The following is a 20,861-nucleotide window of genomic DNA, read 5'->3' on the forward strand; positions in this document are numbered from 1 at the left end:
CTCAGCTGTGCTGAGTTCTCCTGGTGTCTCAGAGTTGAGCCTATCTTGAGGCAGGACAAGCTTGAAACAGGAAGGTATCTGCCTTCTGAAAAGGAGTAAGAGTCAACTGTGTTCTCTCCCCTCCTCCACCACATTTTAGAAATACCCTTGGCAGTGCCACACTTGGACACTGGCAGCCATGGACAGGGGACATTCCAAGACTTTTAAGGCTTGGTCCTGACTGTCCTTGACCTCCTTGCTGTACACACACACCCCATAGGCCAGTAAGGACCACCCCACAGAGCAGCACGTGAGGCAGCTGCCTCCATACCCTTTACACCAAATCTCCTTTCCGTGTCTAATTCTCCCTCCCTGACAAGTTAGCAGCTGTAAATTCACACTTTCCACTGAAAAGGGATGGGGACGTTACAAAGGTAATGGTGAAAAGACATGAGACAAACCCCAATTGTATGAAACAACTGACCTGTGTTTCTGAAAAATGTCGCTGTTATAAAAGACAAAGAGGAACGTATTAACTAAAGAAATCAAGGGATGTGACAGATATATTCACCATATGATCCTGAGCTGGATACTGGTTGCTGTACAGGTTGTAACTGCCTATGACTGATGACATTTGACCACGGGTGGTAAATAAGTGGCAGTATTGTCCTGAATTCGATAGTTGAAGTGGGGTTAAGTAAGAAAACATATTTGTTTTATGGAATACACTAGAATGTTAAGGATAAAGGAACACAGCACATACAACCTGCTTTGAAATTGTTTATAAAACTATGCACAAACACACACATATACACATAAGAAGAATGATAAAGAAAAGCAATGTAGTAAGATGCTTACAGTTTTAAACAGTGGGAGTTCTTTACACTATTACTACAAATTTTCTGTAAGTTTGAAATTCCTTTAAAGTAGAAAAGAAAGTAATGGAGAACTTCAACAGAAAAGACAACAGAAGGAACTTTTAAATAGGAGGCAAAAATTAGAAAAACAAAAAAATGTCCATCATCATTAACAACACAAACAATGCAAAATGCGACTGAAAACTCTGATCCTTAACCTTCCGAGGTAAAGGGAAATACCCATTTTTGGTCAGGGATCAAGTAAGTAGACAAGGTTTCCGAACAGCAATTTGAGACCCTAAAATGCTCTTGTATTTAGACCTTGTGCTGTACTTGGGATCTCAAATGTCTCTCCAAAGGCCCATGTATTAAAGGCATGGTCTCCAGTGGGCACTTTTGAGAGGTAATGGGACCATTAAGAGGTGGGGGCCTATTGAGAGGTCTTTATGTCATTGGGGCATGCCTTTGAAGGGGATTATAGGATCTCTGCCTTTTCTTTTTTCTGTATTTTTGTTCCCTGGCCATCAGGTGAGCACACAGGCTCTCACCATGATGAGGTCGCCTCCATTAAAATCCTAAAAGCAATGAGTCTGCCTGATCACAGACTGGAATCTTCAAAACAGTGGGCCAAAATAAACCTTTCCTCTGAAGTTGATGACCTCAGGTTTCTGTCATGATGGAAAGCCAACTAATACCCCTTGTAACAGAATTCTTAAAGTTGTATCCTAAAGAGAAAATCAAAGATGGAGGTCAGAGGTTTATATAAGAGAATGCTCTTTCTGCTGCTATTTACAATGGTGAAAAACATTATCAGCAAAATGTCAAAAATTAGGATAATGGTTAAATAAATGATAGTACACCTATACATGAAAACATTATATAGTCATTTAGAGTCGTGTTTTCAAAGACATTTTCTCCTGGCTCACATCTGCCCACTTTACAGCCTTCTTAGTAATGTACCTTCTTTCTTGGCATTCTCTAATACTGAGGCATTCCCTGAACCCCAATCTTCCCCTTTCCTGAGGAGGTGAGTGGACTATGGCTTAGAACACTAAGCAACACAATGATATGAACTTCCTAAACCTGGAGCTCTCATTCCCAAGTCTCCTACTACCTGTTTCCGAATCCTCTTGACTCTGCCCTTGGTATTTAAGGCCTTCCTTTTCTATTGCATTAGTCTGAACATCTGTCCTGGATTTATGTCAGTATCACCTGAAGCCTCTTGCCAGGACTCAGATTTGTCCCCAGCTTCTTCTCATTTGTTCCACTCTTCCAGTGGTGGTGCTGGGGACTGAACTCAGGACCTTACACTTGCTAGGCAGATGCTCTACCACTTGAGCCACTCCACCAGCTCCCTGACAGCCTCTTGTTGCATTCCTCAGCCAGCTAACAAACAGACCTACTGACAGGGTTGGTTCTGACTAATTTCACAGATTTGGTTGAAGTTAACTCCTTGGCTTCTGATACCAATGAGATAATTTTAATTGGGCAAACTAAAATTTGGAGAAGAGCAATAAATCCAACAAGATTAATCCATAGTACTCACTTGGCCTATGGGTTACTTAGAAGTGTGTTGTTTAGTTTCCAAATAGTTGGGGGATTTCCCAATTTTCTGTCATTAGTTTCTAGCTTAATTTCATTGTAGTCAGAGAACATACTCTGTATGATTCCCAACTTCTGAATTTTATTGAAACTTATTTTATGGCTTAGTGTATTGTCCATCTTAATAAATCTAAGTCTACTAGAAATTAATGTGTACTCTGATGTTCAATAGCATATTGTATAAATCTTAATTGGTTAAAGTTGGTTGATATGTTGTTCAAGTCTTCTATATTCTTACTGATTTCTCTACTTGTTCTATCAATCATCAAGAAGGGGGTATTGAAATTTCCAACTATAATTGTAGCTTTGTCTTTCTCATTTGAGTTCTATTTAACTTTCTAGTTTTGTGTTTTGAAACTACTAGAGGTATAACTAGGATTAAAAAATTATCTTCTTGATGAATTAACCAATTTGTCACTATGCAAGGGCCCTCTTTTCTCACCTTGTCTGATATTAATATATAAATTCTATCATTATGTTAGTATTTGAAAATGTATACTTTCTATCCTTTTATGTCTTTGCATTTAAAGTGGGTTTCTTGTAGACAACATATAGGTGGGACTTGTTTTTCTAAAACTCTCATCTGATCATCTCTGTCTTTCAATTAGTATTTTAGACCATTTACATTTAATGTGACTATCTAACTAGGTTAAATCTGCTATCTGGCCAGTTATTTTCTTTTCATTTCTTTTCTCCATTTTCCATGCCTTTTTTGGATTGTTTGAACATTAAATGGTCCATCTTATCTCCTTTAACAGCTTAGTAGATATGTCTCTCTTGTTTTTCTAGTGGTTGCTCTAGAGTTGCCCCTACGTATACAAGTAGGCATTCAAAATCTCATCACTATTAAAATGGGAAATAGAATTGGGTACCTAAAGCTATATTTTGCAATTTTCCCATAATATTTAGGTTTTTCAATATTTAGATGTTTATCTTCAGTGAAGCATGTTTCTTGTTCTTTGAGCTTATACACCTCATTAGCAATTCAAGATGATTTTCTTGGCTATAAAATAAAATGGCCAGAAACAATGGTCTTATACAGTACATAAAATCCGAACAGTTGGGAGACATTCTTTATTAGATTTTCAAAAACCAGAAGTAATTCTGATTGGCTTCAGGTTTTAACTCTTGGGGGGGTTAAAGTTTTATTTGGGGGGCCCAGCTTTGCTGGGGGACATTCCCATGAGGAAGTCTTGCATGCCCCTTCGCAGCTGTGCATTCTCAGCAACCTCCCTCAGGCTTCTGTGGAGCTTCTCCATCTCTTTGTACTCACTCTTGACATCTAAGGGGGAGCAGAGAGCAAGGATCAGGAGTTAATGTCCACTTCACAGTTGTCTCCAGGAAGTTAATCCCTCAACAATCCTGTCACTTGTCCCAGAATATAAGATCTGGAATGGTGCTGGGAGATCAGATAGTCCAATCTCCTAGTCTTGTCAATAACCTGAAACCAGGTATTCTCCCTCTTACCTGAAGGCTTGTCTCTACATGCAGGTCACCTTCAAAGAACCATAGCCTACCCATAAAACCAGAGCCTTGGGGAACCCCTGTCTTCACTAAGGCCTCTGAGAGCTTGGTAGAAGGGGACACAAAGCACCACACAGTAACTCCTCCCCTAAGTCATCTCCAGGCAACTCTTTCTTCCTCCATTCCCTCTCCTCCTTCTCAGATTTTCATACCATGATCTGCACTCTAATTACATCTTCATGATGGTTAATTTGTCTCACTCTGTAGCCTAGGCTGGCCTCAAACCTGCAATCTTCCTGCCTTGGCCTCCTAAGTGCTGAGATTACAGGTGTGAACCACCACGCTTAGCTAAAATGACTAATTTTATGTGTCAACTTATCTAGGCCATGGTGCCCAGACATTTGGTCAAACATTAGGCTGTATATTTCTGTGAGGATGTGATTTACTTCTAAATCAGTGGACCATGAGTAAAACTACTGTCTCTCCCAATGTGATGGGCCTTGTTGAATTAGCTGAAGTCCTCCATAGAACAAAAGGTGCCCTTCCTCTGGCAAGAAGAAATTCTCCAGCAGACAACCCTTAGCCATGATTCTCACCTCAGCTCTCAGAAGACCACATTCGGACTACAGCTCCTTCCAGAATCTCTAACATGCCGGCCTCCCCCGTCAGATTTTGAATACACAGAGCTTCCACAGACATATGAGTCAATTCCTTAAAGTAAACCGTCTTAGCTACACACATCCTATGGGTTCTGTTTTTCTGGAAAATTCTCAGCAACACTGTCCCTGCTGAATGGACACTTCACACTGACCTTGGAGCTGGCTCTAGTCATGCTCCTAAATGCCTCTCCGGTCCCACTCAGCTCACCATGCCCCAACCATGTCCCAGATGGTGACCTGGATGATCCTGCCCTGAGCCTAGCATACACAGGACTCATGACCAGGAGAGGAGTTGGAACACTGAGGCTTTTGTCTTAGTCCACATCTGGAAGGCTCCCTCCTCCTTGCTACCTCTTCAATTCTGCCTACTCATCTTCAAGGCTACTCCTTGGAAGTGGCTAACATGCAGCTCCCCATGACCAGCCCTGGAGAACTGCTGTCTTCAACAACTGAAATGACCTAGAATAACAATCTTGTCCTTCTTCCCCTTCAGTCCCACATTCCAGGAGAGCTATTCCTTGCCCTCACCTCCCCACCATCTCTTGCCCTCAGCAGCCCCTGTCCCTTTGCCTGCCACATGTTCTACTTAGTTGTTAGCTATTGTTTGCCTCCAGTCTTCTGGGCTGAGAGCTCATGTGGTCTGAGTACAATGCACAATGTCTGGTCTCTGTCAAGTGCTTGAAAAGGAGTGGGACAGTCATACTCATCATGATCATTTCCAATGACACTCTGGAAATTCTTCCTATTCTGATTTCTTTAAATTCAGTAAGGAGCAACCACAGCCAGGGGCATCTGCACCTTGTACAAACACCCTTTATGCAAATGTTTTAGATACTTACCTGCAAGGTCCTTGTAGAGACCATCACCCTGGGATGAAGCAAGGGTCAGCATGGTGGTGATACTGGCCTTCACTTTCTCTGTGATTCCATGCTACATAACAAGGATATTTGATTTATTAGAATGGTGCAACCCAAGGGAAAAATGAATCTTATAAAGGAACCCCACCCAGTGCCCCAGCTGAAGAGGATACAGAATGGGGTTGGCAACATCAAAGTCAGGTACAAGGGTGGAGAGCTTTAGGGTGTGCCCATAGACCAGGGGTCATCAGGGCAGCATTTCTGTGGCTACCTAAACTATCTCTTCATCTCTTTTCAAACCTACCAAGACTCACAGGGGACTGTCCTCTGGTACTGACATACAGAACTAGAGCTGAGGAGGAGGTGGGGGTAAGGACAACAACCACAAAGATGGACAAAGATGGAAATAGCTGGTCACTACCCACTGTCCTCTCCTGTATTTAGTCCCTACATAGATGTGTATTGGACACCTGCTCTGTGCAACGCACCTTGCTCAACATGTCTGATTCTTCTTCCGATGGCCTAAGAAATGTCTTTGTGCTAGCTATTCTAAGTCCTTTTATCAACTAAAACAATTTTTTTCCCTCTTCTTCTCTTGTCTCCTTTTTGGAAACACAGATCCTTTCTCTAACCTGGTAGACTCCAGTTTTGAACTTGGATCTCCTGGCTCCAAATCTTATAACTTTTCTTTAATGCCAGACCAAGAGCTCTAGCCTTCAGCTAGTAACGTAAGCCCTCTTGGCCTCAGTGTCCTTGCCTGGAAGATCAGGGAGTGGGAGACCCACAGCCCCTAAAACCAGAAGTAGTTACCTCGCCGCAGAGTGAAAATAAATCGGCAAGTCACACACCTGATGAACATGACACAGACTGATCAGTACATTCAACAGAATGTTGCTCCATTCTTCACTTTTAAGAATGTTGTGAAGAGTTAATTTTTAAAAAAACAATAAATTTTTCAAACATCAAATTAGTATAAAAATAAATTCCATATGTTATTTGTAACTAAAATATTTTAAACAACTAAAAGTTAACTGGTATTCATATTTTGAAAAAAGGCTATGGAATGAAAACACAGCATGATCTTGCTCATTTTTAACTTCCTACATTTCATTTGTACATGGTCAATGTACTAATCACTTGTTAATGGAACTGCTTTTTTTGAGCACCTAAGATACAATTTCTAGGTACTCGATGATCAGCTCTGTGGAGTTTAGCCATTTCCTGCATGTATTTGTAGACTGTGATGATATGTTAACAGACTGAAACTAAACTGCTGCTAACAGATGAGACCACTCTTACTTGGCCAGGGAGGTTCCATGCTTTGGAGACATGTGTTTTCTAAAGCTGAGATAGGCAGGGGCTGGGCCAGAAGCAGGTGCAACAGCGGCCTAATGCACCGCTGGCCTGCTTCTCAGGTGGTTGGGACAGAGGTCATCTAAGCCTGGCCCAATATATAAGAATCTGAAGCCTCATGTGGCCAGGAGGGGCAACAGTGAATTGGAGTAAGACAAAGCCTTTCTATTACTTATAGGGAAGCCAAGAGACACCCAGAGCTCAGATAAGATGCCAAGTGTCCTTGACAGAAACACATAGGTCTATGAGGAACTCTTAGGAACTGTCTTTCTAGGTATATGGGCTCAAACCCAAATCTGTGCTAGGCATGATCACTAACTGACTTATAGCTGTGTGCAGATGTTTATTTAGTAACATTTTATATAGGTAAATCATTTTTCTCATTTTAAAAAACCTGTCTTGAGACTGTGCTACTGTTGGAGGTGCTAGGGCCAGGAATTAAAGGACTAGATGCATGTAAAGAGGTCAGCACCCATCTAGATGTTACAGCTGTTCTAGAGACAACTTGGTGGAGAAGAAGGGCACAGGGGATTGCTGGATGGGCTGCATTTCTGAAGCCTCAACCCCAGAGTAGAGCTGACACCAGCACTCCAGAACAGGGAAGAAAGAAAGGTGAGTGTCAGGGGCCTCCTCTCTTGGCACTGACTATTGACTGGGCCCATAGGGCAGAAATTATCCAGCTCAACTTGGGCCCAAATGCCTACTGTTTCTTCCACCTTTTACACCCACTTCCCCAATTTCCCCAGGAGCCTCCCGAGAATGGGACTCCAGCTGTGGCTGTAGAATAAATACCTTGAGCTGCTGAAACTGATGCTGCATCCTCTCTTGAGCCCTTTCAAACATGCCCTCAGCCACCTGCCGCTCCACCCCTCTTCGGATGATATCCTTCATTCTCTCACATGCTTTTCTGCCAGTGATTTGAGCCGCCTCTGGCAAAAATGATAGCTACAGTCACACCATAGCAAGGACTTGCTTAGAAAGCTATGGCATCAGAAAGAGGAACAAACAAGCAAGCAAACACAATACAAGTTCACATGTTATAAACACACACATCTACATTAATATGTATACACATAAAAATAACAATACTCAATATTTAGATAACTATCATTCCCAAAATGTAATGAATAAATTAAGCATAAGATTACAAATTCTCCCCCCCCCAAAAAAAAACCCAGAAATAGCTTGAAAGAGGGGCCCACAAATGCTTTTAAAAAGTGTATATGTGAGCTGGATACTGAGATGCAGCATAGAGAGGAGGGGCAGGTGTCCAGACAGTACAGAGATAAAGAGGATTTCTCAATTCCCTCTCCCCATTTTTTGCAATTATCTGCTTTCAATGTGTACTTTGAGAGTATTACACCCTTAGGACTTAGGATATGGGAGGACAGGTGCTTGGGGGGGAGTAGCAGCAAGACAGGATGCTAAGGAGCCATAAGAAGACCCCAGAGGATGAGGAAGAGTAGGCAGAAGTGCTGCTCCCTGGAGCCCACCTTCATAACAGGGCTTCAGGTCATTCTGGACCGAGCTGGTAAGAGATTCGTAGATCCTCCTCTTCTTTCTGATGATGTAGCCCTCCAGACCTCCCAGGATGGCACTTATCTGAGAAGCCAGGTTAACACCAGACCATGTGGGATAATTCTTTTGACAGAGGCACAGGTGTGACTGTGTATGGCCACCACTTCCCTCTGCCTCACATGATGTTCTACACGCCATCTCCACTCAGCTGTGAGCTCCTTGCAGGTAGGAACTTTGTCTTAAGCATCTTTATACCCCAAAGTGCTCGCACAGTGCCTGCCTCTTACGTACTACTTATTGAATATGTACTGAGTTGACCCAGACTCAGGGTCAACTGAGTACATATTCAGGGTCCTAGAAAGGGTCCTCTTTGAGAGGGGCTGGTACCAGCTATCTTCCTGGCATTGCCATGTGATTGGGGTTGAAAGTGAGTCATAGACAATAGTCTTGAATCCTCAAAACTAATAAGCAACATGCAAAAAAAAGTCTGACTTTAAGTTTTGTTGCTTTGGATACTACATAACATTGGCAAAAATGATAGAGTATTGACAATGTTACCAGGGAATGCAAATTGATGTGGCAGGATTCTTGACAGACTTTTCTTGAGATCTGAGTCACCTCTACCACCTGGGCATGCCCATGGGTTGCTTACTGTGGAACAAAGCTTGCCTCAGTGTCCCACACCTCCAAGGAGGTCTTAGGACCTCTTTTCTCACCTGACCCCATTATGCTTCATATTTCATAGCATAGAGCAAGCACTCAGCCTCCCAATTTTAGGAGAAAACCAAGAGGTCTTTAAATGGGCTCAGTTCTTGCTGAGACAATGGACACCCTGGAGTACAGTAGGGAGAGAGAGGTAACCTCCATATCCTGCCTGGAAGAAAACCAGCACCCAACTTCCCTGCCCTTTTCATTATATAAGGAACTTACTTCCTGGATCAAGAAACTTTTTTTGTAGCTGTCATATTTCCAGCCATTTCTTATCCCAATTTCTGCCATTTTCTCCTGCAGGGAGTGCTTAAAAGCATCTATGTGAGGCATCAGAGCAGAGCCGGTGGCCTTGCCAGTCCTTTAGAAGAAAGCAATATAAAAGGTGAAGAGACAACAGTGGTTATTGTGAGGCTAAGAAGCAGGAAACTTAAGAGAAGACTGACGAGATCCAACTTTATCAAATTTCTGTGGTGTGCTGGGCATGGTGGTGAGCTAGACCTTTGACATTAAAGACCTATGCTGTCAGTGTGATTGAGGTTCAGGAAGGGCAGCTGATGGGTGCAAGGTCACGCAGCTAGTGAGAGACAGGGTCAGGCTTTGAACACGGCCTATACCTCAAAACTCACTGTCTTTCTACTGCCAATGTATTTCTGCTGGAAAGGGTAGGACTTGAATTGCAACATAAAAGACAGTTAAGATCTGAAGACGTGAAAAGAAGGGGGAATTATTCCCTACGGAAGAAGACAGAGAAGTTTCAGAATATTCCAGGAGTAAGAAGCAGTGTTACGGAGCACAGAGTCTGGGCTTTAAATCCTAGCTCTATACTCTTGAAACTGGGAAAAAACATACAATTCTTCTGGTTCTCAGTTTGTTCATGTGTAGAAAGACAAGAGGCAGTTTGCAGAGTTACCAGGAGCATTTGATGAGATAAAAGTGGACAAACGCTTAGCACTGTGCCCAGGACACAGTGCTCTTTGCTCCCTGCCAGGCTGGCTCCAACAGAGGTTGACTCAGGGCAACAGAGTCAACCTGGAGACAGGTGGAATGTGTTAAACTCCATTCTAAGGAATTTGGAGTGTATCCCATTGTGTCAACAGGGGTGGGGTGGTCATGGGTGGAATGCATGACCCCAAATGTTTTTAAAGAAAGGTGGGGGAGGACCAGTGGAGTGGCTCGAGTGGTAGAGTGCATGCCTAGCAAACATGAGAGCCTGAGTTCAAGCCCCAGTACTGCAAAAAAGAAAGAAAGAAAGGTGGGAGAGAGGAGGGGGTGCTGAGGAAGAGAATCTGGAGCACTCCTACCCTCAGCTCATGCCATGCTTGTGAGTATGCATGTGTCAGAAAGAGTCCTCCGTGGGCCACTTTTTCTTTTCACATTTAGGGAGAGTTCTGAAGACCATGTGTTTGCTTAATTCCACAGTCTCCAATCAAAATACTGCATCCTAGGCTCAGACCCCTAAGAAAATGTATCCTTTGCTGCATACGGGAGATATTTGAAAATAATAGGAATCATAATATTAGTCTGAAAGCAACATCTCTGTACTCCAGGTCACCATGGGAAATTTTTTAAGTAAACCAAACCAAGAAAGCTTTTGTGTTTTGCCAGAGGCTAAGCTTTCCTTCTCAATAATGAGCTACTCTTTACACATCTAGATCCAAAGTATAAATTCTTACAGCTGAGGCTCTGGCTCAGCCTCCTGCTGATGTTTGTTCATGACAGAGCAAGATGAAAGATTCTTTACCTAAAAATGCCTCCAAACACAGGGTCGAGCTGGTCATACATAGGCCGAGTGATGGCTTCATTCAGGTCAATTCTGGCCAGGGTTCTGGAGGCATACACACCATGTTTTAGGCACACGGCTTTCAGAGTCTGGTGAAAACCTTGGTTTCCTCTACTCCTCTAAACAATTAAACAATGAATTAGTAACATTAACTAGAAAGTCACTGGGTATTATATTTTGTGCTATTGTAGCCTGAACAAACTAATACAATGGGCCTCTTTTTTCAAACCCTAAGTCTTAGATAATTCGGCCGTGCACTTACATTTTTATCTCTCAGAAACCCCCACAACTGATTAAGAATAAGCCAACAATTTGCATGTCAGGTGAGAGGTTACAAGATGCATTCTTGTGGGATCATACCAAAAGGATAAGAAGGACAAGCACTTAGTGTCTTCATTCTACAGGCGAGAAAACCAACAGGTCATTAAATGGGCTTAAGGCTTTAAATGGGCTCAGGGCCCTGCCCATGGCTCCAAGGTGCATGCCTGGTGAAGCTGGCACTCAATCAAGCCCTCAAACCCTAAATTCCATCTCTGCATCTCCTAGACCATGAACATGTCCCCCCAATACACAGGTAAGCAATTCCCACCTATGCTTTTCTACATGCATCTGCACTCTTTTCCACCATCTTTCTAGCTCTTTATCTCTGTAGAAAGCAATGGGATAGTGAAAAGGGAGATTGGGGATCAGGCTGGCCTTACTGAATAGCACAGGTTTTCCCTAGGGAGGGTCACTCACCACCAGGCATGCCCCAAGGATGCGTCGGTAGGAAGTCCTGGCCATCCAGACCCCTTCCTGCAGGGGCCGCTCAATGTGAGCAAAGCACTGCTCAATGGCCTTCTCCAGCAGCTCTGTCTTCTCTTCAACAAAGTGCCGCAGACCACTCATGAGCAAGTGTTCATTCTAGGGGTACAGGCCATAAGAAACTTCAGGCCAGCCCATCCTAAAGGCACCTTCTTCTCAAACTTTGTTAAAGCCTGTCACCAACACAAACTTTAACTTTCAATTATCACCCAGAGTTGACTTTGTCTTACTGTATCCAGTAGGCACCATCACTGTGGAACCCTCCCTTCAGCTTTGTGGCATTGGAGAGTAGAACCACAGGTGCCAACTGCGATTTATTTTGGGGGTAGAACCTATCATGTTTTTGGAGAACAAAGTAACAATCCTGTTGTCATTAAAACAAATTTTCCAATGATATCTGACTCGACAAACATTTAATGAGCTTTGACTTTGCACAAAGTGGTTTTTGAGGCTAGCACCTCTCCAAATTTAATGTGCATACACATCACTGGGAGATCTTAAAATCTAAGGGCCTGGAAGTCTCCATTTCCGTCCAACCAGTAAACTCTGAGAGAAGTTGATCTCTCAGAGTTTTTGACCACATTTTGAATAGCAAAGCTACAGGACCACAGAAGTAATACCATGGTCCCCTTCTCATAGAAGAATACAATCAAGTCAGGGAGAAAAATATACACAGTCACGCACTACAGCGCCATGTTTCAGTCAACAATGGATCACACATATGACCATGGTCTCAGAAGACGATGATAATTATCTAGCCTAACTGTGTGGTACCTATACCATCTACATTTGTGGAAATACACTCTGATGTTCACACAATGACAAAATCAGCTAAGAATGCATTTCTCTACACATATCCCTATAAAGAACAACAAGAAAAGTATTGATAAATGCAGGGCTCATTCTGCATTGATTCTTAACAATAATGAGTGTTCACTTAAAATCACTAACTGTTCAAACTGTGAAGTTTTGGTTGGAATCACAATCTTGAAAAAATGATCAATCACATACATTCTTAGGCTTGATTTTTTTTTTTCAGAACTCAAAGGCACTGACAAGACTCTTGTCTTCCAACTTTCCATCAAAGAACTAAGACCAATATCAAAGGCCAAGAAATTCTGAGGAAAGCTGCCACAACTCCCTTAGACAGCCATCAGGGAAGTGTCCATCAGCCCCCTTCTCCTAGTGCCTTCTACAGCTTAGTCTGGCAGGCAAGGATGGGGCGGAGACCCTAGGTGGCTGAACCTCTGAGTTGGCAAAGAAGAGCATATGAAACAGGCACTTCTGGGTTTGATTGCAAAATGCTGTGTCCTTGTGTTTATAAAATAAGCCAACCACACACAGCATCGTGTCTGATTCATTTTCCAGAAGCACTTCCAAAAGCAATCTTGTATTGGGCAAAGAGGCAAATTTCACCCTGAAGACTTTTTCAGGAAGTTGGAAGGTCAGACCCTTCCCCAACTATTTCAGAAGATAAAAATCAAATTAGAAAAATCTCAGATTTCAGTTTTGTTTAATTCTTTTCTCTCACATGACTAGACTAAAACAAAATGAAGGAAGTATGATGAAACGATGGTGACTTTCACTCTACATGCCACCTCCAGATGGAATTTTTCAAATGCAGGCATTTGGTCAAACTTCAAAAGTTTCTCCAGTTGGCAATGCTTATTTTCACATGGAAATCAGGTCTCTGGTCTCTGCCTCTCTTCACCACTTAACCCCTGGCTCACTCAGCTTCACTTTACCCATTCCAAGACCAGCCCCTTGATCTCTTACAGAGCCTCTAGGGAACTTTCTTGACCCTGACCCTTTCCTGTTTTGGCTTAACAAGAAGTCAGACAAATCTAACTATGCAAATCTGATGGGTGAGAACAAGTGTGAAAATAAATGAAAATCAACTAAGGGGGAAAACAGACTATGTACTCAGAACTTAATATAGCAAGGGGGCTGGCCACCATCACTTGGACTTGGCAGTGAGAAACTTGGAGTAGGAAAAAGGGCAGGCGTCAGGTGTGCCCTGAGTGGAGGCTGTGGGCCTGGGCAGCTGAGAGCAGGCTATCTGGAAGCCTGATATCTATGTGATTGATTAGGGGTACATGTTTGGCTTTCTCTGACTGATTGTCATCTGGGGAAGCTATTAAGTCCAGGTCATTTGGGCTAATTGTTACAGAAGTCCTTGTCTGTTTCCTGCATTGGTACTAGAGCTGCCAGTCTGGCTGCAAGTCTTCAGAGCCTGGAGACAGAGCCTAGCTCCCAAGGCTGGGTATTGTAGGTCAGGGGCTGGTTTGTTGGGTAGCTTGAGAAGGTTGGGGTCAGAGTTCTGTTTTTATACATTGTCTGGCTGCTGTCTGTACATTCAGTCTCTTAAGAGAAACAAAGAAGTTGGTGATTGATTGAAGGGGCTGATTTTTTTCTCCCTCATCCTTCCAAGCCTCTAATTTAGCAACTTATAAGGTAACACCCACACAGAGGAAATCAATGTGAGTCAACTCCCTGTATAGCTATCCTTATCTCAACCAGCAAAAGCCCTTGTTTCTTCCTATTATTGCTTATACTCTCTCTACAACAAAATTAGAAATAAGGGCAAAATAGTTTCTGCTGGGTATTGGGAGGGGGAGAGGGAAGGGGCGGAGTGGGTGGTAAGGGAGGGGGTGGGGGCAGGGGGGAGAAATGAACCAAGCCTTGTATGCACATATGAATAATAAAAGAAAAAGGAAAAAAAAAGGTTAAAAAAATCATCCATCAAAGAGAAATATTTGCCCATTACTATGAGAAACTAGATATTCTAGACAGTGAAGATAAATATTTAAACTTTTTGCAGAAATTGCCTCCAGTTTCCTTCCTCTCACACATTCTACTAACTGCTGCTCTGAATTTGAGATTTTGAGAGCACTAGAGTATGAAGAAAATCCTGGGACAGATGAACCATTTGGGGACTGTGTGCATAAACATGCTTCTCCAAAATGGTCAAGGGTCGTCTGTATGCTACTAGAAGTAACCAAACCACTCTGCCATCATCGAAATGCATTCCATCTTATTCAAGCCTCAGGAGACATGGGAAGAATCCACGGTCTGTTTTACATTTTCCTCTGAGCCCATCTGTAAAATAATATTCCTTTTCTCTATTACCCAAATATTACTATTTTAACCCTTTTTTTTTTTTATCTTTTCGTCCTTTTAAACACTCTGGGCTTTTTATCTTTCTTTGATATGAAAAGAAAAAATACCATACGTTAATTTTCTAACTTGGCAAAGGGAATGTTCTGCCCCAACCCTGGGCTGGGGGGGAGGTGGTAGGGAGAGAAGACAATGCAGGGATCTTCCTTACCGACAGGTTTTCTGTGGAGCTGAAACTATCTGCAAGGACCAATAGGCCAAAGGCTTCAGTGACACACTTGGTTACCATCCTCCTCTTCTTATCCAAGAGACTTTTCCTGATATATTCTCTTAACTTTGGGATTTCTGGAATTCACAGGCAGAACAAACAATTTTAAAAGGCCAAAAGTTGTAACCAAAAGAATTCATAAAAGTTGAAGACAAGGTTGGCGGTCTGGGTAAGCTACAGCTGAGGTCCTGTGTGGGCTGGCCAACTTTCTGAAAGACATTTGTCTTGTTGTGTCTCTGACCAACAACAATGAATGATAGATCAGCAACACTAAATATTAATTTTACTTCGTAGTACAAAATAAAATACATAGAAAAGTACAGACTGGGGCTGATGGAGTGGCTCAAACAGTAGTGTGCCTGCTAGCAAGCATGAAGCCCTGAGTTCAAATCCCATGCTGCCCCCCCAAAAAAGAAAGGAGGTAGAAAAGTACAGATTGGTTAAAAAAAATGGGCACTTTCCTTTGAGTTGGGACTCACTGCAGAGTCCACTCATTTGTGGAGGCCCAGCTCTTTTGTCCCCTAGATGTTTCTATCTGTGTCATGTAACCCTTAACATCAGAATGGCCCTCACTTGCTGTGGAGAGGAACAAGCATCTCTTATGTGTGGGATTCCAAATCAGAGCTGTCTTTATCCTAACCCTTTGTCAGGGGAGGGGCCAGATACCACTCTAGTCTTCCCCACCATTCCTGCACATAGTGATTTTTCTATGTTATTCCTGACACATACCATGTGAAATCTGTCTTTTATACCCTTGGCCAAGCAGTTCCCCTAATTCTGGGGACATGTCACACCTTCTTCTCCTTAGTCTCCATTCACATATGTACACATCTAGTAAAATGTGTGCACACTGTGGGCCCAGATTAAAGTCTGGCTCATACCATGCATGCTGGGTCAGTTATCAGGAAACCCTTGAGCCCACAAGGATCTCAATATAGCCTTGCCTCCTTCTGTACTCACAGCCAGCACCATTTAACTAAGTCTGGCTTTTCTTTCAAGTTTTGTACATGGCTTCCTATTAGCTCCTTATATAGACTAAGTTCTGTAAAGAAATGGACCAGGCTTTCTCCCTTTTTTTGCCTAACAAAGCACACAATACACACTCATAAATGGCACCTGGGTCTTAAGCTACATACTAAAGACATGATGATCAGGCCCCTTGACCTCTTCTAGCCCCTGGTAAGATTTGGTGGAGAGAGGAGTCATGGTCTCAGGCTGCACAACAATGCAGGGTTGTTGGAAAAAAGCTTCTGTGGCATGGGAAGTTCTAGAGCTGGATATTCAGAATGCCAAGCTTGGTCTTGAGAATGTTGGTAACTGAGGTAAGCAATGTCAATTACCAGTTTCCTCCTCAGTGAGGAAGGCCTGCTGCCAGTACTCTTGGGCGCTGACTGTGTATACCAGATGGGCGGCTTCCAGAACCTTGGAGTCAGCCGGCAGTTTTCTCTGCAGTGAGGGAGGCACACAGGTCATGGCAAAGAAATACTGCATAGACCTCAAGAAGGCATGGACAAATTTCAGCTCATTTACTTTCAGTTCTGCAAAAGCATCATGAAGAATAGACATGTTCTAAATGTCGTATTACCTTGCTGTGCACTCTTAGCAAGGTCAGAGACTGTGAGGAAACTTCTGCCTAGACACTATTCTGTGAGGAGCTAAAAACACCAATTCTAGAAGGAAAAGTAGAGAAAAGAGTTCAAAAGTATACATAAATGATCAGAAGGGGATTCTGATTGGTAAAGCAGCACGCAGAACACAGAGCAGGGGATGGAGGTCAGGGGCAGAGCATGTAGTTAGCATGTATGCGGCCCTAAATTCAATCCCCAGCACCCAAAAATAAAAACTAGAAAAAGTAGTACTTCGCTGGCAAAGGCCTCTGCCTCTGTGGTGAGTTGGAACCATTGTGTACCAACTCCTAGAGTTAACTGTCACACAACTTCCCAACTCTGCTTCGGTGATATCACATTGGTAGATTACAACTGGCTGGTGAGAGCGTTTGCCCCATAGGAATTGGGAAACTGTACAAATCAGTTTTGCATTATTATTTTTTAAAGAAAGAGCTGGTTTTTAAGCATTTTCCTGCATAACACAACATGGGGCAAAGCCCTATAAAAGAGGAAGTTTCTCAGCCAGGTAGCTAGTAAATCATCATACACATTTGAACTCAAAGTAATGTTTTAAGTAATGATGGCTTTAAATGTTAAGGAATTAAGAATTATGTGAGAAATAATTTTTTTTGAAACAGTGACTCATGATGTAACCCAGGATGGCTTGAAACTCTCAATCCTCTTGCCTCTACCTCCCCGGTGCTGGGATAATAGACATATGCTACTACATTTGACTCAACAGAAAAAATATTTTTATGATTAGAAAAACATGATCACTAAGAAGTCACACTAGTGTCAAACATTATAATGTTCAATAATCTTTCATTCTTCTCACTTAAAAGAGAAAAGCCACATAGAGTGTATATGTACACAGGAAATTGGGAGAGGTAGAAGATAACAGAAATGCAAAGATATAAAAAAGCTGAGTGACTAGAGGCCCTGTCATCCATGAGGGTTGGAGAAGCCATTCCTCTGGCAAGTTGTTAAAACAACATAGTTAAGGCTGGACCTGAGACCCCTGGGCCAGCTGCTAGAACCCCCCATGTTTGGATTGAATTGTGCCCCCCCCATTCATATGTTAAAGTCCCAATCTCCAGTACCTGAAAATGTGACCTTATTTGGAAATTGGGTGATTGCAGATGAAATTAATTAAGATGTATATCGGAGTAGGTGTTCCCTAATCTAACATAACTACTGTTCAAATAAACAGTCGTTATGTAATCCTACTACTTGTGAGGCTGAGATCAGGAGGATTGTGGTTCAAGGTCAGCCTGGCAAAAAGTTCATGAGGTCTTGTCTTAACTGATAACTGGCATGGTGGTGCATGACTGTCATCCCAGTTATGCAGGAGGCTGAGATCAGAAGGATCATGGTTCCTGGCCAGCCCAGGCAAAAAAAGTTAATGAGACCACATCTCAATGGAAAAGAATTGGCTGTGGCGGCACACATCTGTCATCCCTGCTATTGTAGGAGGCTTAAAATAGGAGGATCGAACTCCAGGCTGACCTGGTCAAAAAGTGAGACCCTATCTCCAAAATAATAGCAAAAGGGACTGGAGGTGTGGCTCAACTGGTAGAGGGCTCACCCAGCAAGGGCAAAGCCCTAAGTTCAAACCTCTCTACTACCACCAAAAAGAAAAAGAGAAAAATTTTAGACAGACACACACACATCCACACACATGCACAAGAATGATGTGTGGCATTCCATGTGACAATGGATTTATGCTGTCACAAGCCAAAGAACTACCAAAAGGTGGCAAGAGGCTGGGAACAGAGTCTTTCCTAGTATTCAAAGGGGGCATGGCTTTGCTAACATTTTGGTTTTAGACTTCTAGTGTCCAGAATTGTGAAAGAATAAACTTCTGTGGTTCTAAGCCAGCTGGCTTGTGGCACTATGCTACAGTACCCAGCAAACTAACACTATGCACATGGTAAGTTTGGTCACAGTCATTCATATTGCCCTCCCTTCAAATGAGTATGTGAATTGTTGATGCTGCTCTATTTAACTGCTAATGAAAATATCTTCAAGAAGATGATCCAATAATTCAACATTGAAAAGAAGAATTATTATTTACATGGAAATAGAAAAGTGGGGTGTACATTTGATACTAGTGAAAAAATGCCCATGGTCAATAGAATGGGCAATAATCCCATATGCCTTGCAAAGTAACACTGTTTTCTAAGACCTAGGAAAAGGAGTTTCCCACATTTAAATGATGCTGAGCTAGGTGAAAAGCGATGCCATCACATATCCACCAAAAAAAGTTCCAAGATCAAAACTTGCAGGATGCTGACAACCCCAGAGACCACAGAGCAGCAGCCTCATAAGAAGTGTGGTCTCCCTGGTGCTCTTGGTGCACAGAGGATGACATTAGAGGACAGAATCAGAGACTCTGAGGCAAAGTATGGCTTACATGAGTTGGACTCTGAATGGAAAAATAGCTACAGAAATAGCTTAACCAACTTATTTTGGTATTTGTTCATTAGTTTTAAGGCACAGAATATATGGTTTTCAAAATCCATGTTGAAGAAACCTGATACAATTCTTCCAATAATATAAAGTAAAAACTCTAACATGAAAGCATTATGCCATGATTTAATCAACAGCATTTTTTTTTCTTTTTAGAGACCTACAAAAAGTGGTATATCTTAAAAATGATGCTTAGATTTTTTTTTTTTTGAAATGAAAAATCTGCTTCCCAGGCTGCATGGGAGTTCTAGCAGCCAGAAAAAAATGTAAAAATAATTATAAAGGCAACAATGAAGTGAATCAAACCCATACATGTATATGTTGTTTTACATTGAGTTTTAGAAATGCTTTGCAAACACAATAGTCCGGTGTATGTTGCATCTACCTTTACAGGTGTTTGAAGTGGAAAAGTTCATAATTGTAGTTTAAAATACTTACAAAAATATAATTTGATTTAGGCCAGGTGTGATGGCTCCATGCCTGTAACCCCAGCTACTTGGGAGGTGGAAAGCAGGAAAATCATGGTTCAAGGCCAGCCCAGGCAAAAAGGTCACAAGATCCCCTCTCAATCAATTAAAAAAAAAGCTGGGTGTAGCAGCTCATGCCTGTCATCCCAGCTATGAAGGAAGTATACGTAAGAGAATTGCAGTCCTCCAGGCCCAGGCATAAATGCAAGATTCTATTTTAAAAGACAAAAAAAAAAGATGGGGGGCCTACAATGTGTGGTTCAAATGGTAGAGCACCTGCCTAGCAAGTCAAGGCCCAGTACTACCTACAAAATATAGCTAGATAGATAGATAGATAAATTTGGTTTTAAAATGTAATTTTATAAAGGAATTGAGCCTGTCAATTCTATATGCTAATGGAGCATTAATCAAAGTACACGAGGTTTAGCACAAAAATTACTAGAATTGTGACTAAGATGTCAAAGTTGAGCTTAAAGGCTCTGATTATTTTAACAGTTTAAATAAAAATTATTTCAATTAGGCAAAGCCTCATTTATGCCCAGCCCTCAATTACTTTCACAATAAAGTGAGCTGAACCAGGGAATGAACAAATTGCTCAGATGTGGTAGTTAACTGGAAGAGCCCCTGTGACACTGGGAGTTGAAATGGCTGCACAAAGGCAAGGGGCACCTTCTCTCTCCTAGTCACAGTTCCAAGGCCAGTATTTGTTGCACTCATCTTCTGTAGATCTCTGTACCCACAAGCTTCCCTGAGTGTGACCAGGAGTCTGCTGAGCACAGGACTGTCAGACCTGCCGCAAGCCAGCAAGGGCACAGTACTGGCCTCCACACTGCTCTCAGCACAATGTTGGGAAATGTCTTCATGACTCACCTGGATGTCTCTAAGGCTCAATTTCAAAACTAATGGAAGTTCTGTCCTACAGACTAGGAAAATGCCAGAGGTCTGCCTCGAGACATAGAGAAAGGTTTCCTTAGGTTTGTCTGCCAAAAAAGGCAATATTAAATCCTACCATTTTTCCTCTTTTAAAACATGCTCTTATTTTTTGATACTAAAATAATTTCCTCATAGAGATTGCTAGTGGGAAAATAAGTTTTCTTAACAAAATGTAACAAATCATTTTGGAGTTTATAGACTGAACATTTGCATCCCCCTAAAATCCATAGGAGAAGGTTTTAGGAGGTAGGGCTATTGCAAAGTGGTTAGGGGTGAAGGTGGGGCCCTTATGAATGGGATTAGTGCCCTTGACAAAGAAGACGCAAAGATTCTACGTCCTTTCTACCAAGTAAGGACACAGTGAGAAGGTGACCATCACTCTAAGAACCAGAAGGTGAGCACTTCCAGACACCAAA

The 20,861-nt window shown here is 42.2% G+C and overlaps 1 protein-coding gene across 8 annotated transcripts in view; it reads right to left on the reverse strand.

Moving 5' to 3' along the window:
- Window positions 1–3,483: 3,483 nt before the first annotated feature.
- Nuggc (nuclear GTPase, germinal center associated) overlaps window positions 3,484–20,861 on the reverse strand; it is a 61,319-nt gene continuing 43,941 nt past the window's right edge. For all 8 annotated transcript variants that reach the window (XM_074055235.1, XM_074055231.1, XM_074055230.1 and 5 more), the window contains 9 exons: window positions 16,310–16,415; window positions 14,913–15,046; window positions 11,519–11,683; window positions 10,742–10,899; window positions 9,220–9,358; window positions 8,265–8,373; window positions 7,564–7,700; window positions 5,401–5,491; window positions 3,484–3,720 (listed from right to left, as the gene is read on the reverse strand). In XM_074055235.1, the coding sequence (XP_073911336.1) occupies window positions 3,584–3,720; window positions 5,401–5,491; window positions 7,564–7,700; window positions 8,265–8,373; window positions 9,220–9,358; window positions 10,742–10,899; window positions 11,519–11,683; window positions 14,913–15,046; window positions 16,310–16,415 (1,176 nt within the window). In that variant the 3' untranslated portion in view covers window positions 3,484–3,583. The remainder of the gene's footprint in view (window positions 3,721–5,400; window positions 5,492–7,563; window positions 7,701–8,264; window positions 8,374–9,219; window positions 9,359–10,741; window positions 10,900–11,518; window positions 11,684–14,912; window positions 15,047–16,309; window positions 16,416–20,861) is intronic.

The sequence above is a fragment of the Castor canadensis genome, chromosome 14 (assembly GCF_047511655.1).
Source record: "Castor canadensis chromosome 14, mCasCan1.hap1v2, whole genome shotgun sequence".
NCBI classification, from domain to species: Eukaryota; Metazoa; Chordata; class Mammalia; order Rodentia; family Castoridae; genus Castor; species Castor canadensis.